At 43.3% G+C, this 18,176-nt stretch overlaps 1 protein-coding gene across 1 annotated transcript in view; it reads right to left on the bottom strand.

Annotated features, from left to right (window-relative positions):
• Window positions 1-13,250: 13,250 nt before the first annotated feature.
• LOC129136527 (neuroblastoma breakpoint family member 15-like) overlaps window positions 13,251-18,176 on the bottom strand; it is a 49,589-nt gene continuing 44,663 nt past the window's right edge. Inside the window, exons 8-10 of the mRNA XM_063804772.1 lie at window positions 16,401-16,573; window positions 15,622-15,686; window positions 13,251-15,005 (exon numbers count right to left, since the gene is read on the bottom strand). Of these exons, the coding sequence (XP_063660842.1) occupies window positions 14,970-15,005; window positions 15,622-15,686; window positions 16,401-16,573 (274 nt within the window). The 3' untranslated portion in view covers window positions 13,251-14,969. The remainder of the gene's footprint in view (window positions 15,006-15,621; window positions 15,687-16,400; window positions 16,574-18,176) is intronic.

Here is an 18,176-nt window from a genome sequence, read left to right on the forward strand (position 1 = left end):
GTAATCCCAGCACTTTGGGAGGCTGAGGCAGGCAGATCACAAGGTCAGGAGTTCGAGACCAGCCTGGCCAATATGGTGAAACCCCTCCTCTACTAAAAACACACAAAAAAACTAGCTGGGCATGGTGGTGCATGCCTGTAATCCCAGCTACTTGGGAGGCTGAGGCAGGAGAATTGCTTGAACCTGGGAGGGAGAGGTTGCAGTGAGCCGAGATGGCACCACTGCACTCCAGCCTGGGTGACAGAGTGAGACTCTGTATCCAAACAAAACAAAACAAAAAATTTACCATGCCACTGTTCTTCAACTGTTCTATATATGTTAATTATATGTCCCTAGATAAATCGTAAGGTCTGTGAGAATGAAGTTAGTTCTGCGTTTCACATCCCTTACAGCACCAGCATCACAGAGATTCACAGCAGATACTCAATGAATAATTAGAATCATCTCATCCTAAGTCTAGATAGGACCTTTCATGTCTTCTGTTTTAACCACCACCTGATGCCTGAATTTCTTCTGTGTTGTGGTACTGTGACTGACTGTATTTTGCAATCATGGCCATCACATAAACTCTCATGCCATCAACTGATGAGACCCAAAACAAGAGACCCTAAGTGAGAGCCACCCAGCTGAGCCCAGTCAAACCACAGAACCATGAAGCATAATAAAGTACTGTTTGAAGTCACTAAGTTTTAGAGTGGTTCTTACTTAGCAGTAGAAAACCAGGACACATACCAAGATGAATGTCTGTGTTTTCAACACAAAGTGTCAATAACACTGATAACTATGGCAAATAGCATTGAGAGCTTAATGTATGCTGGGCACCATTCTAAGCACTTGTACTAATTTTTTTTTTTTTTAAGACAGAGTCTTGCTCTGTCACCCAGGCTGGGGTGCAGTGGTACCATCTCGGCTCACTGCATCCTCCACTTCCCAGGTTCAAGCGATTCTCCTGCCTCAGCCTCCTGAGTAGCTGGGATTACAGGGGTGCACCACCATGCCCACCTAATTTTTATATTTTTAGTAGAGACAGGGTTTCACCATGATGGGTAGCCTGGTCTCAAACTCCTGACCTCAGGTGTTCTGCCCACCTCAGCCTCCCAAAGTGTTGGGATTACAGGCATGAGCCACCACACCTGGCCAGCACTTGTATTAATTCATTTAAACCTAATATCCACCCTTTGAGATGGGTTCTGTTATCATCCTCATTTAATAGGTAATGACAAAGGCTCAGAAAGGTTAAGAAGGTTGCATGGGTAGTAAGCATCAGAGCTAGGCAGTCTGATTCCAGTATTACTACTATACTATACTATACTATACTATACTATACTATACTATACTATACTATACTATATTTACTATTACTTTACTAATATATCCCTAAGAGGAAATCCCTGAGATCTGGTATCTCCCAGATACTGGGACATCATCCTATGCCCTCCTGCTTGCCTACCTGTCTTTTCCACAGACCTATATCTACCATTTAAATCAGTGTCCTTGTGAATACCCAGACATGTTCTTTCTTCCAACTGCCTGAGCTACCCTACACCAAGCACAAACTTACACATTTTCAATCCAGAAAGTGCCCAAACAGTGCCATCCTTACCCAGGCCACGAGGCTGATCTCAGCTCCTCAGCCAGCTTCCCTTCTAGTCAATTTTTTGGGAGCTGGGCCTCCAGCTGGGATACTCTCTGGATGAGACTCTTCAGGTCCTTTTTGGCCTGAAGTCCTGGAGAGTAGAAAGCCCCAGTGCCATCAGACAGCCACACCTCATCCTCATCAGTGACACTATGAGGTGAAGACCCCTCCAGGGTGTCAAGAGCTCTCAGCTTCCAGGGTCTTTCCAGACTAGATGAATAATCACTTGTAACTGAGAGGGACTGGACCTGGCTCTTGAAGTTTTGAATGACCTTGTTGGCATTCTGCAGCTGGGCCTTCAGATCTTTGATGTCCTTTCATAGGACCCAGATGTTTTCTGACTTTCCATATACCCAGAACTCTTCCTGCTTCCCGAGCTCATTCTCCAAGGGCTTCCTCTCAGAGGAACTAGCCAGCGTTCAGCCCCGGCGCCCCTGCTCAGAGCACAGCCCCTCCATCAGGACCATTTCCTTGCGGCTGTTGTGCTCCTCACGCTCTGAAAAAAGACAAAGATGTCTTCCTAAATAAAAGTTGGATGTGCTGTTGTGGCCACTGCCTTTGAGAGGAGGCAGGTTTGGTCATGAAGACAATAATTACTAGGGAATAAGGTGAAGTAGTACTTTATTCAACCCTGACACTGTACTAGGCATTCAAATACAGTATTTCTTATCCTCCTTATACCCACAAGTTAGGTTTCACCACTTTCTATTTTACTGACTGGGGAAACCAAAACTTAAAGAGAGGTGGTAAACCAGCTTGTTCTAGATCACTCAAACTAGCACATGGCAGAGCCTGAATTCAAATCCTCCAATGTCCTGTGTTCATTCCACACACACTGATGTTTCTCAAGCCATTAACATGGCCTTATCTAGTTAGGATAGCCACAAGAATGCAGGACAAGCTATTTCTGCATGCTGCAAGTTTAATGCTCTCTAAAGTTTACTGTAATTTAAAAGTTTATTGGGTTACAACTGTGTGAAAAATAGGCAAAGGAAAATAAGACTTTGAATAAATATATCAGCATGTTAACATCAGTGTATTGGGGCAGTGGTAGTCAGAATGAGAACTAATCCACAGCATTTTACCTGATGCCAGACACTGTTCTAAAGCATTTTATAAGAATTTACTCATTTAATTGACATTAGTACCTGATGGGGTAGGTAGTTCCTTTATTACTATTTTAACATTTGAAGAAACTGGGGCATAGGAAAGTTTACAAATTGGGATTTGAAGCAACAAGTCTGGCCCCAGGATCTTTTCTCTTAACTGCCACACTACACTTCCTCAAGAATGAGACAGACTGTGTTTTTCTTCTCTTCTGGTTTTCAATGTGGTGGGTGGCCCTATAGTTGTAGTCCTTTTATAATGCAAACCAAAATTATTTTTAACTTATGGTTTGCATGTTTCCAAAACCTCATGTGGTCTCTAAGTAGGCCTTAGTATTTCTATAATAATCAGTTGGATAGAACTTTATATGATTATTATTATTATTAGCAGTATGCCACAAACTAATTGTAGAAATTCAAACTTATACTCAGCCTCATTTTGGGTAAGAGTTCTCCTATTAACCTCCTGTCCTCCTCTTCCCCACTACTTGTCAAGTGTGGAATTGGCCAACAGCACCCAAATGTGACAGCTGACTCCAGGGAGGGAAGGTGAGCCCCACACCCTGTGCTCTTACTGGGACTGGTGGATTCCTCCTGTTCAGCCTCATTCTTGCTTTGACCACAAGTCTCGTAGCCCAGGTCCTGGAGGTCCACCTGGACCTGCTTGCTGTCCTGCTTCAGCAAGGGTTCACCTGCGTGGGAAGAGACAGCAGGTGTTACAGAATGTCTGAATTTCCCACATATGCCCTCAGCCTCAATGGCACATGCCCTAACCTTGTGGGGCAGGGAGGGCAGATCCACAGTGCGAGAGAAGCTTCTTTGAACTGGTGGGAGAAGAGACCACCAGCTCCAGGAAGCAGAATTTCTTTCCACAGGAGGAGCCTGCATTTGCCATTGATAATCTCCCCTTCAGATAACCTAGGCTTCAGTTGGGACGAGACATGTGTAAGTCAGGGATTGTGTACTCTCATCTGTAGCAGCCCCATTGAAGCTGGCAAGTGCTTTATCAGCAGGGGTTCAATAAATGTTGAATGTAAAACATGGCTGATTACTTTTTATTTTCAATCCAACAAATCTCCATTTCTGGTGAGAAAATCTTGCCATAACCAACCAAGCAAATGCATAAAAGTATATGAAAAAGAAAATGAAAGCTTCCCTGCCTCCCAATCCCACTTGCTTGGTGTCAGCTATTATTTATTACATGGAGGAAGGGAGTGAGGCACCCAGGAAGTCCCAAGTCCTGTTCTGACAATCATCTGGCCTCCCTGGGCAAAGGGAAAAGAGGGAAGGCAAAAAGAATATAACATTACTGTTTGCAGAAATTTCCCCTTGGTACAGGAAACTCTGGTAAACTGAGAGAGTATGTTTTCCATGAGGGAGGCCTCAAGGGCTCTTCTCTGGCCCTAAGCCCAAACTGGATTTTGCCTCATTTTCTAAGATGCAAAGGAAATGGTAAAAGTTGATCAAAGGAGAGGGCAGAGAAAGAAAGAGGACGACTCCTCCCTCTCAGGTCCACCTTCCTCGGTGTTGCTTGAGGGATCAGAGGAAATGCATGAACACAGGTGCGTGGGAACTACGGCTGCTCTGTGAACTCAGTGCCCTCCAGTTACGAGCTATTGTGAGGTTCCATGATGTAATGGTGAGCGCTTTGGACTCTGAGTACGGTGATCAGCGTTCAAGTCTCAGTGGGACCTTTCTGTATAACGCCAATGATATTCCTATTGCTCCCTAAGCGGAATGGGGGAAATTGCCCCAGTCATGGTCACCCACCGTCCAGGCCACTGGCTGTGTGCAATTGGAGTCCTAGACCCAGCGACCCAGCAAGACCCCTCCCCTCTCAGGGAGACCCTGGGCCTCCAGGTGACAGGTCTCCTCCACTGAAAAGGCTGCCTCCCCTCAATCCTAGACCCTGAGTTTTCTTTTATTCATGTCATTGGGCCATTGCCCTGTGTCTCTTTGGAAGAAATGACCTATATGAAAAACTTTACTTCCGGGATTCCCTAATTCCTTCATCCCTTAGGACGGCGCAGTTTTTCAGCTCCTGGTCTTGGCTCCAGTTCTAATGCGCACGTTTCATTTTATTGTCATGGGATCCCCTCCAACGGGCTACCAGTGGATTCCTGTCCTTGGGGTCTCTGTGGACGGCAACCAGATGCTGCTCTTGTCCCAGATCCTGACACCTCTCTCCAGGGAATTGCCTCCCTTAGCCTTCTAAATCAGCCAATATTTAGATTTGGGCCTGGGATCGCAGCAACTGTGGAGAACAGAGGTTCCCGATCCCTGGCCAGCTCTCCCGCAGTGAAGGGGAGAGGAGCACAGCAGCTGGGAGGGGCAAGTCTGGGGCCCTGGGCAACCCCCTTCTTCCTGCCCAGACTCTGCTCCAAGGAGCAGTTGCCTTAGGACCAGATCAGATGGAAACTCTTTTGTTCTCTTCTCATCAGCAGAAAAATTTAGGCAAGAGCTCTGGAGGACGTTCCTAGCTCCTAAAAATGGTGTGGCCAAATCTCTCCAGTTTTGGAAATGCCCAAGGTTACCAAGTATTTTGAGGGCTCACTTTGGAGCCTCTGAAAAGGAGGGGTGAGGGCCCATGGAAGGTACCTGAGGGATGCAGGGGAGAGAGGGGAAAGAGCAGACAGGAGGGAGGAGAGAAGGAAGGAAGGGGAGAAAGGGCGTGTGAGGGCCAGGAGCCAGGATTCACCCTGACAGTTCAGTGACTGCTCCCTTCCAACAAGCTTCCCACTGTGGCACCTTCTAGCAGGTGGTTTCCATCTCTTATTGATGTCCTAAGACCTTGGCTCTATGGAACGGTTCTGTTCTATTTGTCTGGCATGAGTCCTGGCAAAGTTTCTTTTCATCATTTGGGGGATGAGAGGGGGGTATATAGGTTTGCAAGTGACTAGGAGCTAAGTCAGGAACTTGTGGAGCCACTCAGAGTCAACTGTCAAGTAGCCTCCTTCTCCCATTCCCTTGCAGGATGATTGCCTGCAAGACAGGGCCTGGAGAAGGCCAGGGCACCCCAGGCCACAGAAATGCCCAGGGATGAGTCCCGGCTGGAGATGCCTTGGCTGAACTCACTGTGTACTTCCAGGGCGCACAGGGCAGGGACTCTGGGGGTCTGGCCGGGAGACTGAGCAAGGGGACCAGGGAGGTTATGCAGAAGACTTCTGCACAGCAAGGCAGACATTCTTCTTGGAGCCCCCAACCCAAATCAGGTCTTCCACCTCCTCTTCCTAAAGACCCTTTACTGCAGTCATTCTTTTCCTAGAACTGCAAGTTTATAGAACATAGATTTCAGTGTGCTCATCTGGCCAACCATCTTCAGTGGCCAATGCCCAAGGTAACCTCCCTCCCTACCAAGACCTGAACTCAGAACCTTACCTAAGGAGAAGATGTCCTGTTCTTTCTTTCCCACCAGAACTGCCCTGGCCCAGACCCCATTTCTGTCTGGTGACCAGGACAGTCCCCTCACCAGTCTCCCAGTTTGGGGAAGGCAGATTCTCCTCAGCTCCCTGCCCCTGAGAGACCCCAACAGCCTTGCGTGGCTCCAGCCCACAGAGGGCTATCCATGGCCCATATCTCTCAAAACTCTCCCCTCCCACTCTGAATCCACCCTCTACTGCATGCTCCCCTCACAGAACAGACATGGTTTTTTTGTGTGTCCTCATTTTGCCTACCCATACCCCAGATTGACTTTTCTGTCTTAGAACTACCTATCCCTCTTTGGACAGTGTCTTCTTGGTACTACACATGAAGATGTCCTGCTCTCCCCTGCTCAAGGAGAGAGTGCCTGACCTGAGCTGGGCCCATCAGATCCAGTACTTACCCGGAATAGGAAAAAGATGGAGAGGGTGACCAAAGATTACAAAAATCTCTGAAGCTTATCCACTTGAGAGAGGGTCCCTGAAGATACTGGCCTTTCATTTCCTGCTATGTATATCCAGTGTGACTGAACTCTGAATAACATATACAAGTTATAATAATGTAGTAGTTGGCCCTCAAACTAGGACACAAACATGTTAGAGGGTAAGGTAGTGAGAGGCATGTTTGGGGGCGGTGGTGATGAGCAAGTATGTGAAGGAGAGATAGTGCCTACACTTGAAAATCAAAAAGGAATAATATCTATTTAGACATAAGGAGATAAATAACTAAATACTTGCTTCTACGTGATGAAACTCTGGGAGTACACAAGGGGACTGCTGTTTTACTAAACAAATTTTCCAGTCTATATAACTTTGATAAAGTATCCAAATAAAAAAATTCCTTTCCCATATATGTATGTGTGTATATATGTATTTGTATACACATATATGTTTGCATTTTTGTATTTTGAATATAAATTTTTATACAGTCATGTGAACCCCTCTTTTCAATTAAGGATTTGAGTTTGATGTCATGCATGCAATGTGATCCCACTGTGTGACTACAGAAATGTTGGCAAAAGTGAGTTCAGAGGAAATGGTAGGCAAGTACTTCCCAGTTTTGGCCAGAAGATGGAGAAAAAAAGAATTCTCATAAAGTATTAAAAGTATGACTTGTTACAGCTTCTTTTCATAGTAATTTGGATAGAAATTAGCAAAATCAGAAATGTATAAATACTTTGGTCTGACAATTCCATCTCCAGGTATCTACGGAGAAATAGACAAGCGATGCATGACAGATACATGTGTCAGTCTGGTCTCTGCAGTTGTATTTGTAATAATACACATTGGAACAATGTCATGGCCATTGGTTAGAGAATGTTTGAAGAATGACCCATTCATATCAGGAAGGACGTTTCAAAGATCAAAGCCTGATGGAAATGCTGGAGGCCGTGACGCTGATAGGAGCTCATGCGTGTTGACCAATTGCTACGTGACAGGCATTGGCTCCACGCTTTTCCTGCACTGCTCGTTTAAACATTGGACAAATTAAGTGTTCTGATTTAGCCCATTAGACAGATAGAAATGGAAGCACAGAAAATTAATGTGTTTATCTTTAAACGCGAGCAGATGAGGTTTTTCACCCAGGGCCTGTGGCTTCACCATAGGTGTGATTCAGGTTCTGTTGTTCTCCACTTTAGGAATTCCCAGTATTCCAAATATGAGAAGCTGAGAAAACAAACAAACTCAAAACCCTAAAAACCGGGATAAGTAAGGGTAGATGTTTGCTGGGTGTGGATTAATAATGAACTTTTTTTGCCTCAAGCAACAAAGAGGCACCGTGGAAAATAGACAAGAGACAAGAAGAGGAGAAGCTTGAAGATATATTTGGTCCAAGGAAGAGACTCTTCAGAGGGAAGGTCACATCAGCTAGAAACATTAATGCGACTGGATGGGCTCAAACCACCGACTTTTCAGTCAACTTCCGACAGCACTAACCTAGTGTTCCAGAGACCCTGCTTGTTAAACAGTGAAAGCTGTTGCTCAATTGTGTCATCCATAATTGTCAAATATTGTCATTTAGTAGCACAAGGAAGTATTCTCTGTTGCCAAGCTAGAGTACCCATAACTCTTCTGTTTTGTTGAACATTCTTCCCCACCACAAACCCTCTTTAGAAGACTGGGGGCTCCTAAAACATTGAGGCCAACAGTCCTGTCCTTGTGCATGTTTGGGCATTGACCCAGGGCCAAATCAGTGGGAGACTCCTCCACGCACATGCCAGGTCCCCAGGTGACAACTGCAGTCTCTGGATCTGAGATCATCCACTTTCCCATTCCTAGCTCACCTCACCCATCGTGAAGCCTGGTCAGGATTGCCAGAGACCTGAGTGGGCAGGTGCCCGCACCAAAGACAGAACCTGCTGTGTGCCCACCTTGCTGATCCCTCCATCTTTCTAGACAAGGCTTTGTGAGCCAAGGACTTTGGGTTTGCTCACAAGGCAGCCCCTCACCTAGTAGGCATTAGTTCATTATGTATAGTATACGTATATGTATATGTATATGTATGTGTATGTGTATGTATGTGTATGTGTATGTGTATATGTATATATAGTGCTCAGGTTGTATTCCTTAAATATATATAATATATGTAATTCCTTAAATATATAATTTTAATACAAAATTTTTAAAAGATTCCTTTCATAAACATTTACAATAACACCAAGAAATATAAACTACATAGCAAAGATGTGAAAGCCAGCCAGGCCCAGCTTCAAATCCTAGCGCTTAGGAAGGCCGTGGCAGGAGGGTCGCTTGAGCTCAGAAGCTTGAAACTAGCTTAGGCAACATAGTGAGACCTCATCTCTACTGAAAATCAGAAAAATTATCCGGCTGTGGTGGTGTGAGCCTGTAGTCCCAGGTACTCAGTGGATGAGGCCCTAGGATGTCATCGGCCTGAGAATTCCATGCTGCAGTGAGCTGTGATCTTGCCACTGTACTCCAGCCTGAGTGAAAGAGTGAGATCGTGTCTAGAAACAAAAGAAGAAGAAAAAAAAAAAGGTGTGAAAGCCTATATATTGAAGATTACCAAGTATTGCTGAGAGCAGTTAAAGACCTTTGGAATAGAGAACGTTCCTTCTTGCATTTCAAGATTGCTTTTGTTTTGGGGGGACACTTGCTATTTTTTAGGAACATGAAGTTCTTCTCAGGCATTCCTGTAAAAAAAGCCACTTTCTGATAGGATTGTATTGAGTCTGTGGATTGCTTTGAGTTGTATTTTTATCTTAACCATGTTACGACTTCCAACCCATGGACACAAGATGTCTGTCCATTGATTTAGGCCTTCCTTAGTCTCCTCGAGCAATGTTCTGTAGTTGTCTGTGTACAAGTACTGCACCTTCTTGAACAAATTTATTCCCAGGCATATTATCCTTACAGGTGCTATGATAAATGAAATCATTGCGTCAGTTTTCTTCTCAGATAGTTCATTGCCATCACAATGGATTGTTTGCTGAAAGTTTGCTGAATTCACTTATTAACTCTGATAGTGTGTGTGTGTGTGTGTGTGTGTCTGGTGTCTGTGTGCATGTATGTGTGTTTGCCTTTGTATGTATTATTTGGGATTTTCTATACATAGGATCACACCATCTGCAAATTGAGATCATTTTGTTTTCTGTTCAAAAATATTTTTTCTCATGTTTATTTTTGAAAGATCATTTGGCCAGGTGTAGAATTGTAGGTGACAGTTTTTCTTTTTTTAAGTACTTTATTGCAAACTTCTTGTTTGTAAAGTTTCCTATGAGAAATCTTATGCCATCCTTATATTTAGTGCTCTGTATGTAACATGTTCTTTTCCCTTTTATTACTTTTAGGATTTCCTTTTTATCACTGGTTTTGATGGATTTGATTAAGGTGTTCCTTGGTGAAGTTTTCTGCATGTTTCTTGTTCTTAGGATAATCATATTTCTGTAATATTTGAAGTTTATGGTTTCCATGGAGCTTCTAAATCTTTCATCCAGTATGTTTTAAATATCTTTGTCTCTCTTCTCCACTACCTGCCCTTCGGGGATTCCATTTAGCCCTATACTAGGGTGTTTAAAGTTTTTATGCTGATGGTCTTTATATGTTTTCAAGTCATTTGTTAATGTGTGTTTCATTTATGTTAGTTTCAACTTCTATTCCTTCTAGTTCAATAATCTTCTCTTCTGCAATATTTAATCCAGTGCCTTCTTCCATTTCACACTGTAAATCATAGTTTTTATGTACAGAATTTGATATTTAAAAAATCTTCAACCTCTCCATTTAATTAAAATACAATTATACTAATTGCTGTAATGTCCTTTTCTTCTATTTCCAACATGTGTGTCAATTTCAACCAGATTATTAGATTCTTCAGTATGTGTCATGTTTTCCTGCTTCTTTGACTGCTTGATATTCTTTTATTTTTATTTATTTGTTTTTGGGGGAATGGAGTTTCACTCTCGTTGCCCAGTCTGGAGTGCAATTGTGTGATCTCAGCTCACTGCAACCTCTGCCTCCCAGGTACTCAAGCGATTCTCCTGTCTCTGCCTCCCAAGTAGCTCAGATTACAGGCATGCACCACCATGCCCAGCTAAATTTTTTGTGTTTAGTAGAGACGGGGCTTCACCATGCTAGTCAGGCTGTTCGTGAACTCCTGACCTCAGGTGATCCACCCGGCTGCTTGATATTCTAAGATTTGATGCTGGAGCTTTGGGGTCAATGCTCAAAAGTGCCCAAAGACACCACTCAACCTCAGTGTCTATGCACACCCAAGCGTTTGCAACAGGAGAGGTAGAGACAGCAGAGATGAATGTGCTACAACATGCTGGTAGAAGGTACCCCAATTGTGCTTGGGGCTTCCTAGGCCTCATAGAAAAATGTGCCTTCCTTAATTTTTCCCATAAGAACCACCCTACTTCATGCCCTGTCTCTCTGTCCAAACACCAGGACAGCCCTCAGACCAGTCTCAACCACCCAATGGATTGACAAAGGTCCAAATATGATTCAGTGGAGAAGGCATTCTCTCGTCAACAAATTGTGTAGAAACAACTGGACATGCATATCCCCAAAGGAAAAAGATTCACCTGAACCTCAATACTGACCAAAAACTAACTCAAAATGGATTATGCAACTAAATATAAACTATAAAAGTAGAAAAAGTATAGCAGAAAATATAAGACAACATCTTCACGACACAGTTAGGCAAAGTGTTCTTTGTTATCAAGAAACACAAACCATTAAAGAAAACATTGATAAATTCAACTTTATAAAAATTAAAAGTTTTTGCTCAACACGAGACAGTATTAAGAGAACAAATATAAGCTGCAGATTGGGAGAAAAACAGGGGAAATGACAAATGTGACAAAGGGCAAGTGTGATAGTTACTTGCACGTGTCACTGTGACTGAGCACCGGGGTGCCGGGACATTCGGCCAAATGTGATTCTAGTTGTGTTCCAGAGAGTGTTTCACATATGATTAACATCGGGATGGGCAGACTAAGTGAAGCAGATTGCCCCCCTTAATGGGGGTGGGGCTCATGCAATCAATCAAAGGTCAGGAGAGAATTAAGAGGCCTAATGGGAAACAAATGCTTTCCTGGGTATCCAGCTTTCCTTCCATCTTGGGAATTTCAGCCTCCATAATCTCAGAAACAAATTCACATATGTATACACACACACATACATTTCATAGGTATGTGGCTAAGATTGTATTTTTCAAAGTTCAGCCATGAGATGATTGGTGAAGCCAGCCAATGAATAAGGGTGTGTTCTATTATATGACTCAGTCTTCTTTTGTACATGATTGAAGTTCTGCATTTGAAGTAGGAGGACAGGAGAGAGCAAGTCCACCTAGGATGATAACAGCTGAATTTCTCAACAGACACTTCAAAGCCCTAGGGGTTAACTTAGAGAGTCAAAAATCCCACCCATAACCCTGCCCCTAAACGCCAGGGCTAGGGAACACTGTGGCCCTCAGGTGATTTTCTTTCACTTGGTCTGGGAGCCACACAAGGGCAGAGGGAGCAGGAAACACTATGCAAATCGAGGCCAGGACAGCAGGGAGGGCCTGTTCATGACAGAACACAGGTAAAACTATCCTCAGAAAGAGCATGTGGAGAAACACAGATCATGCCTGAGACCTGGTGGATTAGAGCACTGGCTACTGGGGAATTGAAAGGAAGGGGCTTCACCATGCACAGGACCAGAGGTGCCAGTCTTGGAAACGCAGAATTGCTGGGAGATGGGGAGGCATGGACAAAGGAAGCATCCTCTGGAGACTCATGGTGAAGAGAACAAATGAAGTAACTGGCAGAAATTATAGGTCCTGGTAGAACAAAATAGAATGCCACAACGAGAACATACACCATGTATGTCCCGCAAGGAAGACAATAGCTCCTAAAAATGCAAGAAAAATATTTTGGGCAAACACCTTATATCCAGTAATGCGATCCATGTATCAAGACCACGAGGAAGATTATTAAACATGCTAAACTCAGCGAGACCTGATTCCCTCATGAGGACTCTGTTAAGGATGAGTATCACCACTCAGCAAGTGATGACTGTGACATTCACTTTTGAACAGCTCATGAGCATTAATATATTTAATTGTGGATCTAAACCAAAACCCAAGGTGTGGGCAAGATGACAACCACAGAATGTCACTGGTATATGTTTAGGTTCAAATACCATTATGAGAAGTGGCAGGTAAAGGAGGTAGGAAAAAGAAAACACATCATGTAACTGACTGTCATATGGAAATATCTGACGTTGAAAGTCATAATTTAAAATGTATAAACCAAATATTAGAAGTGTGTCTAGTTCAAAGCGGGGAAAACTATGAAACATTTTTAATCAATATCAAACATGAGCTACACAACCCTTCCTAAATGCCAGAGGCACACACAGACACACACACACACTCTCACAAAGAATATAAATATCTAGAACCAAGAAATGGAGTAAATGCATTCTGCTACATACGGTAAACATAGCCTACAAGGTGGAAGAGATTAGAAAATAAACAGGGAAATGGAAATGTTTTTATTAATTCACATCAGTACCCACCAAAACCAATCAGCATAACAAAAGATTATAACACTGAATGTAAAAAACAATCCAACAGTCCAGAGGGATAGGCAAAAGCTTTTAATTGTATAGATTAAAATAACTTTGGAGAAAAATTAAAACTCAGGCAGAGAATGTTTTTTTTTCAACAACACACACTAGCAAAAACAAAGGCACAGCAAACATTGAGGCAGAAAGTTTCCAGCGTAGAGATATGAATATAATAATAGACACAGGCAGGGATGATTAATAAATGATAAAATGTTTACAGGATGATCATCGGAATACAGGACATTTCTACTTTTGAAAACCGCCCTCCCAAATACTTCATTATAAGTAAGGTGTCTCTAAAAGGGACAGGTCTCCTAGACCCCTCCATAACCAAGTAACCAGTCCTGATATCATAATGGTGATGGACGAACTAGACCTTCTCTGCCCGCAGATGGGCTGAGGTTGGAAACTCACAGCATTGTCTCTGCCGTGTTCCCGGCAAAACGTTTAGGCTGAATTTAATCATGAAGACATTTTCAGACAACTTCAGAATGTAGATCATTGAGCCAGACAGCTGACCTGTCCTCTATAAACAAGTCCATGTCACCACCATCAATGACAACAACAAAAAGATGAGGAAATATTTGGGGTTCAAAATAACTAAAGAAATGCAGCTACATTATCTTTTTACTTTTTTTGAGCCCAAAATATCTCTTCTCCTTTTTGTTGTGTGATTCGTGGTGACGTGGACTATGTGAAGGAGACAGGTCAGTTGTCCTGCTCCGTGTTCTACATTCTGCAGTTGTCTGGTGATTACCTCCTATGAAACTCAGGCTAAGCGTTTTCTGCAAGAACATGGCATTGTTCATATTCTGCACCGGCAGAGTCCTGGGTGACATGCTGTCTCCTGCCAGCGGCTCCTGACTCCTGTTCTCTACAGGATGGAATCGAGAGGAGCAGGGCTAAGGCCTCCCAATGCTGTTTGTCCATCTAGCTGTGGTCTTCCTAAGTACTGACACCAATTGGAGGCTGAAGGACTGTGGCTTCTCTAACCAAAGGAGCCTAGCGGGTTAACAATTGTCAAGAGCAGTTGGTGGTTCTGAAATACAATCCTCAGCCAAGGATCCCTCCTGTGTTACAGATGGATCAGCTAAAACAATTCAACACTGAAGATACAAAGAATGAGGTTAGGTTCATTGAAACCAGGGTAACACCTTTGGATGAGCTAAACACAAAGATGACACTGATCTTGAGCAGGTATAGAAGCTCAGAGACATGCCTGCAAAATGAAATCCCTGAGGAACTTTGTAGCTACCCAGAGATACGTGGTTCAAATTAAAATGTCTGACTGATCACTCCCGGCATGTGCTGCACAGTTATGTGAACGTGTCACACCTAACTTGGGTCCATTGTCTTCAGACTGAGCACAGGTTGCCACTGGCATGGTCTGAGAATAGGAATAGAGCCATGCCCACTGACCCATCCTATGTCTGGGCTTCCAAATGGAACTATAGTTTCATTCAAATCTTCACGTGCCTATAGGTCCTGCCTGCAGGAATGACATCTCTCGGCTTAGTAAGGGCTGCTTATTGTGGGACTATGACTCCCATCTGGAAGACCAGGTGGAGACTTGTCACCATCAAAGTAAAAAACCGATTGTCCACGTCAAGGGCAAAGCTGATGTGCTGTTCCTCAAATGAGTAAAACACACTTCTGTAGTGCTGGAATGAGTCAGGTAGTTCAAAGTACATTGACGGAGTCGAATAACATCTATCCAGTGAGTCCTGTAAGACTTCAGGCTCTTCCACTTCCATCAGCACACCGCTGAGCCTGGAAAAGGAGACAAAACTAAAGAAGCAGCCAGGGAAAATCAGACACCACAGAGCCCCACTAGATTGCAGAAGTAACATAAGGAAGTGGTTAGAAAAGAAAAAGGATAGATCCATTAATGAGGTAAAAAAAAAAAAAATTATTGCCTTTATGTTGGGATAGAACAGGGCCAGGTAGAAAACAATGAAAGAGAAAGACAGAGAGAGAGAGAGACAGAGACAGAGACAGAGAGAAAGTGAGCTAGTGAATTGGCCAGGTGACGTACTAGTAAGGGAGTAAAAGGACACTCTGAGTTAGTGCCCTCATGACACACAGCAAACTGCGATCATGAAAAGAGTGAGCGCAATAGTTTTCCATAAAATATGCTCAAAATTCGATGCAGTGGCCATGAGAGTACAGCTTTTGAGGTATGGTCATCCTATGGTACGTTAGTAAATGATAAGGGGAGGAAGAAATGGAAACCTAAACATCTACTGCAATGAAAACCAACAGCAATGACAGTAGGAGTCATTCAGCCTTCGTTGAAAACATGAAATCAAACACACTCTGGCTTCCCTGAATCTCTTGCCTCCAGGTGTTAACACAGAATTAAGCATCCGCAATTGCTGAAAGTTACCTGGGGCATGGTGGGTTTTGATCTTCTTCCCCTTCTTTTCTTCCCCTTCCCCTTCTTTTCAATTTCTGCAATAAATTCAGACATGGACAGACACATTAAGCTGATTCCCCTACACACATAACAATCCACTGTCTAATCCTCACACAGGGACCTCAGGCTCCTCAGCATAAGAATAGGAGACTGTGAGAGATATATTTCAGGAGGCCTGAAGGCTGGTCATGATAGAAATTCCTCGGTTTTTCTCCCAGAAACTGTGGGTAAAATGTCCCTATTCTAGTAGATCGTTATCCCAATATCATTTGTCCCAAGTTTGTGCAAACAGTTATGCCATATTTTTCCAATCAATTTAAAGCAAATACCCTCAAATGATTTCTAGGAGAAAAACTGCAATATTTAGCCCTGTCTCATCAGATACTCAGATTGTTCATGGTTGTGAAGACTTTAGACACTGAAATTAGAGTGAAAAAGGAAATCTACAAACCCTTGAGTCAAAATCATAGTTCTCTGAATTTGTCACATCTGCCCAGGTCCAATGTCATGAGAGTAGAATCAGAGTGCCACAGGCATGGCCTGAGACTAGGAAGAGAGCCATGCTCACTGACCCATCCCATGTCTGGGCTTCCAGTTAGAACTAGAGTTTCATTCAACCTACATGTGCCTATAGGTCCTCACTGCAGCAATGACATCTCTCAGCTCAGTAATGGCCACTTGGAGCAGGAATATGATCTTTATATGGAAGACTCAGTGGATCCTTATCACCTTCATAGAAAGGTACTCACCTCCCACGTCAAGAGAAAAGCCAACATGTTTTTCCTCCAATGCATAAAAGGAACTTCCATAGGGCTGGCAGGAGTCAGGCTGTTCAAGACAACTGGAAGGAGTTGAATAACATCTATCCAGTGAGTCCTGCAAGACTTCAGGCTCTACTACCTCCAGCAGCTCCCTGCTGAGCCTGGAAAAGGAGGAAAAAGTAAGGAATAAGCCAGGGGAAATCAGACACAACAGAGCCCCAACTAGGTTTCATGGGTAGCATAAGGAAGTGGTTAAGAAAGTAAAAGGATAGATCCATTAATGAGGTAACAAATTATTGCCTTCATGTTGGGACAGAACAGGGCCAAATGGAAAAGAATGAAAGAGAAAGACAGACAGACACACACACACACACACACACACACACACACACACACACACAGAGAGAGAGAGAGAGAGAGAGAGAGAACGAGCTCGGTGAATTGTCCAGGTGACACACTGATGAGGGAGTAACAGGACACTCTGAGTTAGTGCCCTCAGGAAACACAGCATACAGTGATCATGAAAAGACTGTGCTCAATAATTTTCCATAAAATGTTCACTTCATAGTGAATATTATGGTGATTAGGGGAAAAATAAGCTTTCTTTTTTCTTTTGAGATGGAGTCTCACTCTGTCACCCAGGCTGGAGTGCAGTGGCGCCATCTTGGATCACTAAGCCATCTCGGCCTCCCCAGCTCAAGCGATTCTACTGCCTCAGCCTCCCAAGTAGCTGGAATTACAGGTGTCTGCCACCATGCCCAGCTAATTTTTGTATTTTTAGTGGAGATCACCATGTTGGCCAGGCTGGTCTCGAACTCCCCACCTCAAGTGATCCGCCTGTCTTGGCCTCCCAATGTGCTGCGATTACAGGCATGAGCCACCACGCCCAGCTAAAAGCAGCTTTTCTGATAGTAACTTTGTTTTCCCATTCTGGAGTTTATGGCAGTATGAAAAAGACTGAATTTATAAGCAGAAGATCTGTTTTTGAAATCCGGGGACCTGTATTTCACAATGGCTTTGATGTGTTTTGATTGTGCACCTTTAGACAACTTATCAGTTTCCTCATTTTTATACAACAATAAAATAGTAACAGCTACCCATTAAATTCTGTACAGAAGCTAGGGACAGACGCAGTAACACTTGCATATCTATAAAGTCTTTGTAAATGTGGGTATGATATCTAATGTTTATGCACATGCTGTTTGATTATTTTCATTTGGAATTCCACTCCATTAAAGGAAAAGTAACATACGAATTCAGATTCTTGTAAGTCTTCAGGCATAAGGCCTCCATTGACTAAGTACATTGCCTACATAATTTCTCCTAACCCAAATGAATCTCCGGTTAAACCAAGCTGGTGGTTATGTACTGTCTCCAGAGGATGCCAAGCATGAAGTCCTTGAGTATATTCATCTTGGATCCTCTGATTGGACAAGTGCGGTACTGAGACTTCAAGTTCCCCCTTGAAGGCCCCAGACGGTACCTGTAATTTTACTCAAGTTTTAAATGTACGCTCTTTGTTAAGAAAGAGTGACAATGATTTGATTTATTTTCCGTGACTGGGGTTAGGGATGGGGGAGACTCTAGGAATGTGACTTACCAGTGAGGTTCTAGTTTTGTAAATCACAGGACAAGTTTTGTTAGGCAAATGTTGGACTATAGGGCTGAGGTTGTTTTCCACCACAACATATAGACTTCTACTAGCCCTTGAAGGAAAAAACACGAGAATATCAGTTGGGTCAGCTGAGTATTCCTTTATGAGTA

Source organism: Pan troglodytes, chromosome 1 (genome assembly GCF_028858775.2).
Source record: "Pan troglodytes isolate AG18354 chromosome 1, NHGRI_mPanTro3-v2.0_pri, whole genome shotgun sequence".
Lineage (NCBI taxonomy): Eukaryota > Metazoa > Chordata > Mammalia > Primates > Hominidae > Pan > Pan troglodytes.